At 38.6% G+C, this 12,791-nt stretch overlaps 1 protein-coding gene across 7 annotated transcripts in view; it reads left to right on the top strand.

Annotated features, from left to right (window-relative positions):
• The first annotated feature begins 4,879 nt into the window (after positions 1–4,879).
• The window catches only part of ccdc85al (coiled-coil domain containing 85A, like), a 55,192-nt gene continuing 47,280 nt past the window's right edge, over positions 4,880–12,791 (top strand). For 3 of the 7 annotated variants that reach the window (XM_038290750.1, XM_038290753.1, XM_038290751.1), the window contains exons 1-2: positions 4,881–5,519; positions 10,502–11,604. In XM_038290750.1, the coding sequence (XP_038146678.1) occupies positions 5,274–5,519; positions 10,502–11,604 (1,349 nt within the window). In that variant the 5' untranslated portion in view covers positions 4,881–5,273. Of the gene's footprint in view, positions 5,520–10,501; positions 11,605–12,791 lie in introns of all 7 variants that reach the window. The other 4 variants (XM_038290752.1, XM_038290749.1, XM_038290747.1 and 1 more) reach the window with 3 other exon arrangements.

Here is a 12,791-nt window from a genome sequence, read left to right as displayed (position 1 = left end):
CCTTAAGAAAATGATCCCAGGTAGGAAAGCATCTTAAAGCTGCTGTGCTACCTGAAGGACGTCCTTACTTGACGCACAACCACATGAATTGTCTAAATAGAATTACAGCCCTCCGGAAAAGAATTACAATATACCAAAGTTACTTAAATGTAGTAAATGGGTTAAGCTCTTCATTGTAAAACCCAAAACATATGTAGGTGTGTAAATTAGCACCTGCCATTTAACTTAAAACCATGGAAGAGGATTAGGGACATTTTTTTAATTTTATCTCAGTTTAATATAGGAAAAAAGTCAGAATTCTGACCTTTTTCTCAGAATTCCGACTTTAATCTGATTCTGACTAATCTCAGAATTCTGACTTTGGATTTATAGTTATATATAAATATATATATATATATATATATATATATATATATATATATATATATATATATATATATATATATATATATATATATATATATATATATATATATATATATATATATATATATATATATATATATATGCGTAAAATGTATTCTTTAAACATTATGTGTGCAAAACATTTGAGACTTATGTTTATATAAGAGAGCTGATCAAGTACAGCACTGAAACACTTTGTGAGACAAACAGCACACTGACACTGGGCCATACACTAAAAATGTATTTTTCATTTAAGATATTCATAACTTATAATGCACTATCTTTCATATTTTGTTAAATGTGTCCAATTTGATATAGATTCAGTAGTGGAAAGATTGTTATACTATAGGTGGAAGCAGAACGGATGTCTGGAAGAAAACCAAAGGAGGATGAAATTAAAGAAAGAGATTAAGAATGTGGATAGCTTTGATGCAGATGTTGTATGTAAAATTTTATTAATTTATATACTTTGTTAATGTCTACACTGATTGAATTTTTATTTTATTAAAGAGGAAAATAACATTAACAATTTATGTTTTTCCATTTTCAGTCGTATTTTCAGAAATGGATTTAAAACTTGAAAGTTACAATTATATGTATCCTATAAAATGTATATTAGCAGAAAATGCAAATAAGACCAAAATATAATAATAAAGCTTTCTGCCTTACAGAAATATTTCAGGAAATGTTATTGTAACCTGTAACAATGTATAGCACTTTAAAAGTAAGTGTGTTTTTGTTTGGATGGTTGCGGAACAATAACTTATCAAAACATCTTAAGTAAAAAGCTGCAAGAAAAAGCCAATTCTGAATCCACATAATCATACTTCTGCGTGTTGTAACTCTGTACATTCTATGAAAAGACTAGACCAGTATCTTTAAAAAAAAATTTTGTTGTGAACCTAGACTTAACACTGTGAATAACTTAGGTTGAGGTATATCAACAGCTTTCATCCAGCTTGTACATATGTAGCCATAGACTTGAAGCCATGAAGGCATAAAACATAAGCTATATGAACTAGAGGTGTCCCGATGCAACTTTTTAATTTCCAATACGATACTGATATTGCATCTTTTAGAATTGACTTATGCCAATATTAACCCAATATGATATTATCAAAAATTATTTAAATTACTTATTTTTGTACTGTAGAATGATAGAAAAGGGAACAAAGGTCAGCAACAAAAGGTATGAAAAAAACTCATGTAAAATTAGCTAATGGCTCACTGAAACTTTTAAAAGAAGTGTTTCTATTACCATAAAGATATTTGACATTTTAGTTGTGGCTGATTAGTTTAGTTTTAGTTTAGTTTTTTGGCTAATATTAGACTGATATCTGATAATAATAACGGATTGGGACATCCCTATGACGTTCTTTAAAGTATTTCTTTTTTTTTAAATATTCATTTTATACATTAGTGCTGAAATCTGTGCTAACAGAATGATATTTATTTTGGATTTTAAAAAATCAATATCCATAACCTATAGCAGGGGTCTGCAACCTTTCATATCCAAAGAGCCATTTTGCCCAAGTAAAAGTTGTTTAGAGCCGCAAAATGTAACATGACTTTTTCTAGAAAACCTTTTTTTTTATATCTTGCATAGGAAATTAGTTGTTGCCATCTCAAACAATCAACAATACATGTATTTTTAATGTTAAAACATAATTTTCAAGCTGATTCATAGAAAAATGTCTCTTAAAACATATTCCTGGTTCTTTTAATCTCATTCTTTTCCATCTTATAAAAAACGCTAAAGCTATTGATACCGGTATATATTAAAGCAAATTATTTAGCTCTTTATATACATTTTAGCCACTATAAAGAGCCGCTGGAGAGGGTCCAAAGAGCCATATGTGGCTCTGGAGCCGCAGGTTGCAGACCCCTGACCTATAGGTTACTCTCAAGAAAATAGTTCATTTCATTTTGGAAATCATGGTAGCTTTCATAAGGAACTGATAACTCTCTATATGGCTATGTATGGCTGTGTATGTGGACAAAAACTGAAATACGCTGCCTGGCCAAAAAAAAACTTCTGTTCAAAATATAAGAGTTTATTAACAAAAATTCCTTCATCCGCAAGTCAAACATATTTCAGTTTAACACTCTCAACTAAGACTAGTAAAACTCAACTAAACTAAACTAACTACTATGTACAAAGAGGAAGGGGAAAACGGTTGAAAAACATATTGCAGTTTAAGATGGATTCTGTGTTTGAAACCAAAGTTTATCTGGAATAATTTGGGATATGATCAAATTAGCTTTTCACTAATTTTAAAGAAATTGGAATGTTTTCAGACCAATTCACAATGCAAATCCATGAGGTGAATAAAACATTATTTGGCCAAATAATGTTTTATTAAATGATTTGCTTAATCAAGAACCAAAAACCTTTAGTTAAATGATTCTTTACCCTCTTTGAGATAGCTAGCAGCGAATAGACATCAGAATTCCGCTAAATGGCTCTTGGCCATACTTGGTAATGGAAATGTAATGAGCATCTGAGGAACATATGAACACTAATGTTATATCAGTGTTTAAATCCTTAGTGAATAAAGCTTGTCTAAGCTTTAGCAACAGTCAACACATATTCCTGTAGCATAGCGTAGCATCCAGTCCATTCTTTATCATCAATTAGCGTTGTCTTTACTCAGCAGTAAAAACACGATATGATTAGCATCATCAAAAGACATATTGCTTGTTCTGTCCCTAATCATGCCAGACCTGCAAACCTTTTCCCATGTCCATTTGGAAAGCTTGAGTTTCATCCAGTTTTGCAGCTCTGCAGTCAGGTGCTCTTTGTCTGAGTCTCACAGCAGGGGTCCCCTCAGTCTCACACCCAGGGCATGGTCCTCATCCAGTTTGGCTCTAAAAGTTCTGAAACTTAAGAGAAATGTGTTGCAAAAGGTCTGTTTGCAGCAGCTTGGTTCTGAAAGGTTCTGACTTATCCTTGATGGTTCTGGGGATCTGGTTCCCCTGGGGCCTGCATCTCCACTGCGGACCCCAGCTTCATGGGCAAGGGAGAGGAGGCAAGGAGAGCAGGAGCCAAAGGGTGCAGGAGGAAATGAAGGGCTAAAGCAGAACAGAGAGAATGCTGTGTGCTCTCTGGTTTTCACTGTCTTCACAGAGAGGGAGGTGGTTTTTCAAACCTCTGGTGGCTTCCATGTGATTGGCCTGTGACTGCTTTGGCTGAAAAGGGGGGGGCTGCAGAAGTCCCCCAGCTGTTATTCACCAAAGCTGCTTGTTCTCCTCTGGTCATCCTATCAAGATGAAATATGGACACTGGTTCCCAATGTCCAAAAAGTTTGATCATGGCATATGGCACAACAATGTGCAGAGCAGTCTAGTTTTCCGAAAACACTTTAGTAGTAGAAGAAGAAGCTGCGTGTTTTGTAAACGAACCTATACTTGTCTGCTCATCCTCATCTTTAGTCAATCGTTGTGCCTGCCCCTGACTTTTTTTTTTCTGCGTTTCTTCAGTCGTCTCTGTTGATGTCGTTTTTTCCACTATGGACCTTTGTTGCATCATACTTTTGTTTTTGGTGGTAATTTTAGTTAGGTTAAGGGATCAGAGGTACCTTATGCTAATGCCCTTTACTACAGGGATAGAGGGCAGGATGGCACACAAAACAACCTCTTGATTGGAATGAAATTCCTCTCCAATCGGGCCGAACGAGAATCTTCACTATGAAGTGTTTACATGACACATTTCATACTGGATGAGCTAAACGCAGCTATCGAAGCATCCTGGGCCTCCATAACACCTCAGCAGTACCACAGGCTGATTGCCTCTATGCCACGCCGCATGGAAGCAGTCATTTCTGCAAAAGGATACCTGACCAAGTGTTGAGTTCATAACTATACATAATTATTTGAAGGTTGACTTTTTTTGAATTAAGAACACTTTTCTTTTATTGGTCGGATGAAATATGCTAATTTTGTGAGATAGGAATTTTGGGTTTTCATGAGCTGTATGCCAAAATCATCCAATAAAAGACCTGAAATATTTAAATAAGTGTGCAATGAATCAATATATGAATGTTCAAATTTTATCATTACATTATGAAAACTTTATTACAATATGGTAATATTTTGAGGACCTGTAGATATACACTGTAAGATGTTTTAACTGCTTGTTGTGTTAATTTTAATATTTATAGCTTTCAGCAAGTAAAAAAATTACAATTTAGTCTCCAGCTGTGTGATGTTGATATTGAACCTCTTTGCATAGTTGGACTTTCCACAATTTGTTCTTAATAACCGAAAGAAAATAATAAAGCATCTTGGTATAAAGGTGTTTTTAAACATAAATGTTGACGAATCTCATTAAATCGACAAATTAATTTGTTTTTTTCTTACTGCAGAAAGACTTATAGTATACAATAAAGAAATACTAGCTGTGCACATTTGAATTGGGCTGTTTTATGATATGAAGCCCAGCATTAGGTGGAGCTGTTGGAGAGCTGGATCTCCAACCTCTGGAGGGAGCTTGATAGGAGGAGAGAGCTGCTTCCTCTCTCTCCTCTCTGTCTTTCCCCGCTTTAACATCCAGGTAAAAGCTTCTCTCACTTCCATCTCCTTCCGGACTGGATCCCTCCGTGCAGCTGCTGCAGAGAGGCGGATGATGCAGCGATAAGGACCGCAGCATCCTCTCCGTTGTGCCGCACTCAGCCTGGCAGCTGTTGCTCAATGATAGAGGGGGAGAGCGGAGGGCAACGCACAGGCCGAACCATGCCGCTGATTATCAAACGGTAACCCGCTTCCTCAACCTCTGCGGGTCCATTGGATGCGACTAGACCAAACCCCTCCCAAGGGTTTTCTGTCCTTTTTTTTTTTTTTTTTTTGTCGGTGCGGGGAGAGGTGTGCCAATGGAGAAGAGCACTCCGCAGCCGCAGCCCCAGCTCCAGCTGTCCATAGCGAAGAGTGAAAGTCCTGCCGAGGACATCTCCGGTCTGACGGACGAGGAGCTGCTGAGGTGGACCAAAGAGGAGCTGGTGCGCCGGCTGAGGCGCTCTGAGGCCGATAAGATGAGCGTGATCCTAGACCACGGGAATCTCATCCGAGAGGTCAACCGCAGCCTCCAGCTGCACCTGAACGAGATCAGGGGGCTGAAGGTGAGGGGGAGGAAAAAGGGTGGAGGGGCGCGCATTGGTGAAGGATGAGATCATAGGTTTGAGGCGCACCTGAGAGCGCGCAGCTATGATGTTAGATAGGATAGGACTGAACTTCGCCTTGTCGTTTCCCTGGGCCTTTGTTCTGAATGGACATGCTGAATTTAAGCTTAAATAGTCCAATGATGCTTAATAGCTCATTGGTTGGGTAGCATGCTTTAAAGCATTACCAGTCACAGTTTGGGCCTATCACTGATCTACTCAATTAATTTACACAGTAACCAGCAAAACTGTTAACATGAACTGGACTTTTTTTTTTTCATTTCGCACCTAAAATTGTATATATGTCATTAGTATTTTATGATCAGGGCTGCCAGCTTTTTACCTAACCTTGGGGTGAGATTTATAAATAGTTTGGACAGGAAACCCTGTCAGGTTGGAGGTTTTCAGAGGATTTAACTGAAACTAATGTGGGATTTCTATAGCACAGTTAATATTGCTGAGTAACAATAAGTGATCTGTAATTATGTGGAACATTTTTCTCACAATATACATTATTTTCTACATTCTGGTGATTTTTAGAGAATTGAAGTAAAGAAGAATGGGCCCTACTGTAATACTTGCATCTTAAATATACTTTAAACTAAGAATTTCACAACTGTATTCATTAATTATTTTCTGCAGTTCAAGTAAATTAAACAATGGGGAACTAATAAGTTATTATTGGATTACTGGCACTGATGCAGGAACCAGTGCAATCGAAACCTATGCAAACTACACTGTGTATGAATATTTGGTAATGGGCTCACCATGATTGGAGACGGCACTTCTCTGGGTGTTTCAGTTTGATAGATATGATGGAAATTACGTTTTTAAACATATTCAATGGACCAAAATAAAGATAAACGAATATGATAAGTAATACTAAAATGAGAACATCCCAGTGGTTCTCCCTTTATGATTCCTGGATAACCGAGTTGTTCTGCACATCCTCTCTGGATGTGGTTGTTTTTTTTCTTGGGTTGTTTTTTTTTTTTTTTTTTTAGAGCTCATATGGGTTTGAAAGGCAAACCTGAAAGCTTTAAGAATTAAAATATTTGTGTTGGTTGAATTACTCCTAAATTCCAACGGGAGATTATTAAACTAGACTGAGTAGAGTTTTTTAAAGTCCGTCATTTTTTAGTGTGAGAAATTGGGAATATGGAGTGAGAGTGTGTGAAGACAGTGAGATGGGCGAGTCTCACTCCCAATGGGTGAGAGTTGACAGCCCTGATACCTTAATAACTACAAAGTATTTCTTGTTTTCTGGAGGTGGTACAATCCTCTTTTTGACCTGAAAAACGTCCATTTAAGTTCTGGTTTAAGTTCCCTGGCTCAACATCTTTTGACCAGATTTGCATACCTTTAGGTATTTTTACACAGAATTATCTTTGAAAAATATAGCAGAATCTCAGTCAGCTATGTTAGAGTGGTTGCAATGCTGGAAATCTGCCCCACTCACAAAACTTCAGACAGGTTTCCACCATGATGCACTGATCTTAGCTCCCTACATCTTCCCATTAACTCTTGACCTGCTTTTCTGTTTCTCCTGAAGAAAATAATCCCTGCAGAATGCTGCGGCCATTATCTTGTCCTGTTAAGGGTGGTGTACACAAGGGTATAGGGGTGTCACAATCCAAAACTTTCAAAATAGATATCGATCCTGTGGAAAATATTGGATTCTCTATATAATTTTTGATGCATGGGGATATAAAAAAATGGCAAAATTAAAGCCATAAAAACATTTTATTAAAATGAAAAACTTTTCTAATTTCAACATGAGCATGCTTTCTCAGCAGAATCACAGATGCTAGTTAAGTAAACTTTCAAACAAATAATCTAAATATAACAAAATCTGAAAATATTTTAAGGTTGCTGAAGATTATTTCAATGTGAAAAAAAAAAAAACTAAACAGCAGCAAAAACATGCAAACAACTCCTGTCTTTAGTATGGATACCATAACGAATTAGAAGAAATGTACCCAAAATTCAGCCACCGAATATTTTTGGTCGAAAATTATGAAAAGTGCATTTTTGGTTTTTGGCCAATAGCCATTTAACACAGAGACAACACTACCGAAACCTGTGATGATGCAACAAACATCACATCAAGCACGGTTATTTTGAGTGAGGGGGGTGCACTTTTAAACGCTGCACATTGGTCTCGCTTTCATGCTCAGGTCAACGGCAAAAAATGCCATAGAAATCCAAATGTCTCATTCTGAATATTAGAAAATGTGTCACGGAAAAGCAAACTGACATTGAGCATGCCCACTCCTTCTGTGGAGGACGTGTTTAAAAATGCAAGAAAGTTTCTCATTTATCCTGCCAAGGCAAAGGTCATAACAAAAATATATTAGTGAGGATAAATAGTCTAGTACTTTTATTATTGAATAATTCAATTCATTTCAGTTTACTTATATTGCGCCAATTCACAACACATGTCATCTCAAGGCACTTTACAGTTCACCAGATTATACAGTCAAATTTACGATTTAGTGAAATGCCTTGAGTTTAGAAAATTTAATTTTTTAATAGGGTTAGTACACATCGTAGCCAAAATTGCTATGATTTTTGCATTTGACATAACTTCTCTCACTGTTACTGTTTTCCTAATTTTTCAGTTTTGGACAAGAATTTTCATTCATTCCAGTATGAGTATTTTTAACAACTCTACATGGGTATATTAAATGTAAGTTTTCTGAGACACAATGCATTTCATTTTTAATAACAGGCTAACTGTGGTCTCATCCGAACAGATCACCTTCTAACACATGCTTATGCATTAGAATGGAGCACATATGGCATTTGGAAAACTGCAGTTGTTTTCTTTTCTTGCCAGTGTTCCATAAAGGTCAGATTTGCAGAGGGTGCACATTGTCCCACCTTAGTTGTAGATCTCTACAGCAACTCGATAGGTACAATTGACCTCTTTTCTCCTGTGATTCACACTCATCTTTCCTGTCTGTTTATTTGTGTGGACATATACTGGTAGGTTTGCATTTATGTCACACCCTTTTTACTTCTCAGGTCTTTATAATGAAGATAAAATCTTGCCATTTGCTTTTTTTGCTTTTGGTAGTTATACTATCACACAAAATTCCAATAAATACATTAAATGAACTTTGAAAAATGCACAAGATTTACACAAGATGAAATGAGCCTGAAGATTCACCATGCCTTTCTCACTATCGCTAATCTTAGTCACTACCTTCTCTAATAAGGGTAATGTGGCACTATGTCCACAGTGTTTACAATTAAAGTTGAGACTTGCCTGAGGTAGCCTCAGCAGCACGGAGGGATCATTTGCCTCTCCCAGGGACCTTGTCACCTCTGCCCATCCAAGTGCCTAATTACACTGGAAAGAGCTGGAGGCGCTGACAAGAGGAGAGAGGGAGCAGGAGAGGGAGGATTTAGGTGAGAGGGAGGTCTTTTGGAGGTGAAAAAGGAATTATTGTAATGTTGCATTTTTGCAAAATGATGCAATTGCTTCATTTTTGCTCTTAAATCTGTCCTTTTCCCCCCCGTGGCATCTCCAGAAAGGATTAAAGCTTTATTTCATTATGATTAAATAAAACCACAGGGTGAAAAAAGTGTTCAAAATCTCATGATTCCTTAATTTTCCTTTTGATTTAATTATTCCGAACCAGTAATAATAAAAACAAGGAATCAGTGAAAGTCATTATTATCAGGGGAAAGTCTGAGCAGACTTGTAATTTTTATTAAGTTATAACAACTGCTATGAATAGAATAGTTATGAATAGATCTTTAATTCAAATATGATGGTCTTTGAAGGGTTTTGAAAAATAGCTAGGAGCAACACTGCAATTCACTCAGTAAACTATTTATTATGCTTTTCTTTATGTTCATTTTCAAATCATTGATAAGAACCCAGACTGCACTGAAATCCTTTTTATCATCTCCAGTGACTGAGCTGCATGCTGGGAAAGTGAAAAACCTGAACTACTGACCACTAGTAGAGCGCCAATGATTGAGAATATTCTCTGAATTGGCACTTACCAGCATTTTTTAAATGATCAAATTACCGCAAAAGTTAAGAATCAGATAAATATTAGGGATGTATTCTTTTGAGAAAACGGTTAATAAATAGAAGCAAAGGCCTTATATTCTGTCAGATTCACACCTACATCTGTCCAAGAACATACTTCGAAATCCTTTTCTATACACATTAGTGGTCCACAGAATGAAAAAATTGGTTAAAATCAGACCTCAAAAGACAAAAAACAGCTGTGATTGGTCCTTGGTATGCCTTTCCAGCTGTCTGTGTGGTCGTCCTTCTCGATTCAGTGCCGGGGCGCGCCATTTTTAAAAACCGATGAGTAGTAACAACAATGGATAACTATGACGAAAGGTTGATTGAGGAGGTCCGGAAGTACAACCACTTGTATGATGCCTCAGACATGTTGTTTTGGAAGATAAACATTCTCGCTGCCGGCGCCGAAGAAGTTCTCGTGACCATCCGCCGAAGTTCTCGCAAGTTCTCAGATAGGCTCCCCCTTGCGCTTTGGAGGGAAACTTCTGTGCGTCCCTAGAAATTCCAGAAAAACGGTGCAGAAGCATACCAGCAAAAGGGGTTGGCAACCAGACGCGAGTGCCTTTTGATGTGTGCGGTTGCAAAGTATAATCTGTCCTTTAGAAATAAGTGCGTCCTCTGGATCTGTCTTATAAGTGCATCAACACACAGCTTATACTAGGATGCCTTGCTTGTTTACACACTAATTTTCTCTTGCATTTCTTATAATTCTTAAAAAGAAAATAAGCCAGAATCAATATGAGCTTGGAAAAGCCTGATTGGTTCATTTCTAGTGATAACAAATGTGAATTAGTGCATTTGTTACTATTTAAATTGTTAATTATGTTCTGCCTACAGTCATGTTTCTCATTGCTTTCTTTGCTCTTCATTTTCCCTCTTATTTTTCTCCCAGGATATCAATCAGAAGTTGCAGGAGGACAATCGAGAGCTGCGGGATCTTTGCTGTTTCTTAGATGATGACCGTCAGAAAGGAAAGCGCGTGTCGAGGGAGTGGCAGCGTCTCGGACGGTACAGCGCCAGCATCATGCGCAAGGAGGTGACTCTTTACCTGCAGAAGCTCAAGGAGCTGGAGCAGAGGCAAGAGGAGGTGGTCCGAGAGAACCTGGAGCTGAAGGAGCTCTGTCTGTTGCTGGATGATGAAAAGGGGGTTTCGGGTGGAGGAGGGGATGTTATGGGGGGAGGGGGAGGTGGAGGGGTGGGGGGTGTGGGTATGGGAGGATCCCGCAACTCAATAGACAGCCAGAACAGCTTGTTGCTGGTGCCAGGGCAGGGGCTACTCATGAGAGATGTGGGCGATGGGAGCAGCACCTCGAGTGCAGGGAGCGCTGACAGCTCAGACCACCCTCACCATAAACAGACTCACCTTTCTGCAGGAGTGGGCAATGTTGGAGGTGGTGGAGAAAAAAATAGCCCTGAGCTTTTGCACAAACCCAGGTGCAGCAGTATCAGCGGAATGGGTGGACCAGACAGGGAAGTGTCCAGCCCCGAGATCCCATCCGGGCGCCACCGGAGCACAAGCCTAGAGTATCCTTACACTCTGCCCCAGCCCTGCCGGCCGCGCTGTGGCTCCATATCTATCCCTGACCACAGCCGGCTAATGCGAGGCCTGAGCCCAGAAAAATATGGGCGTAACATAGGCCACCGCAGCCCAGAGCAGCACCCCAAGCACCACAGCTCGGATCTTCTTCTGGGCCAAAGGCAGCACTATCAGGGCCAAGGGGGCAGTGCGGAGCTCTATCAGAAGTACAAGCGGAGCAGTATTAGCACCCCTGGTTGCGGGAGTCCCGAACCCCGGCATGCACATTTGGGGGTCGGTGAGCACCACGAAAAAGGCTGCATGGTCCACGGCGGCAGCCCTGAAACTCACAGGCACCAGTACAGCGCTAGCCCGGACCACGTGAAGTTCAGCAGTCCATTGAGAGAGGGGCAGAGGAGGCAAGCTGGTGATGAGCTGTCACCACACCATCGGAGCATCTACAATGGCATGAACGGTAGGTGTGTGTCTACATTCACAGCTTTAGTTGCCTCTTGTTGTTATGAGCTTCTAAATGCATGCAGGTGCATCTCTGTATGCTAAAGCATCATAAACTATCAGCTCACCCACTTTAATGTCTCTAATCTAACTCTTAACAGTACTTACAGTGGGGTTTAATTCTCTCCATTTTGCTTTTCTATCAAGCACTGTTAAGCTATTGTCATTACAGAGAATTTTCCCACTGTGGGCAGGGAACTGGTTCTGCTGGGAAATTAATTTCCTAATGGAAAATAAAATCACAGTTCTCTGTACAACATGCACTTGTCTGTGCTGGGTTTTGCTTATTTTTTATAACAGCTGATGTTTTATGACCTACCCTGCTTGTGGAGGGTCTCAGTGAGAGTCTGCTAGTGAATTTTGACATCAGCAGACATTTCCATAACATGAATTCTATATTAAAAATCACTTTTAAAATGTTATTTTTTTAAATATAAGAAAATTTACGATATATTGCAAAAGCCATAGTAAAAAAGCCTAGAAATAAAGGCTTAAAACAAGTCTGTTTGCTTGCATTTTTCATTTTAGATTCAATAAGCTCAATAAAAATTGTATAACCCCTTCTGTAAAACCTAAAGTACAAAATAAATTATCTTTCACAACTTCTAGGTGAGATTGTTTCCATCAAATTTTCTGCGGGTTCTTTTATTTGATTTAAAAAGGTAACACTCCCCCCCTTTTTCTGACTACTGTAAAATTCACAGGCTTATTGGTCTTCTAGCGTCTCATTTCATTTTGTAGGAATGAAGGGAGTCTCACAAATGAGAGTAAAAGGACCTAGTTGTGCAGCAAATATATGTTAAAACAAATTAAGTTAAAATAATCAGTGTTCAAAAGTGCAGCCTTTTCAGTGCAGCAGCAACTGGCCTTGTCAAATGGAGTCTCACTTTAAAGATGTCTGTCTTAGATAAATCAGTAGGAGTTATGGATGTCATAGTGGTGGTGGACAAATCAAAGACCCAACTTGGCTGCTGCTTAAATACCTAACAGTGACTGATAATGATTTCTGGAGTCAGGAGGTTTAATAAATGCTGAGTGGCTCAGAGCTCTCAGATGCTAAAGGACAAATTCCTCAAGGTGAAATATCAGCCTACAATTTAGATTGGTGAATCCTTTTAAACGAGCAGTCAGAGTTACAGATGTAGCAAGA

The sequence above is a fragment of the Cyprinodon tularosa genome, unplaced genomic scaffold, assembly GCF_016077235.1.
Source record: "Cyprinodon tularosa strain WSP-4 unplaced genomic scaffold, ASM1607723v1 ctg287, whole genome shotgun sequence".
NCBI classification, from domain to species: domain Eukaryota; kingdom Metazoa; phylum Chordata; class Actinopteri; order Cyprinodontiformes; family Cyprinodontidae; genus Cyprinodon; species Cyprinodon tularosa.
Note: the sequence above shows the minus strand (reverse complement) of the source record. Positions and strands in the feature narration are given on the sequence as shown.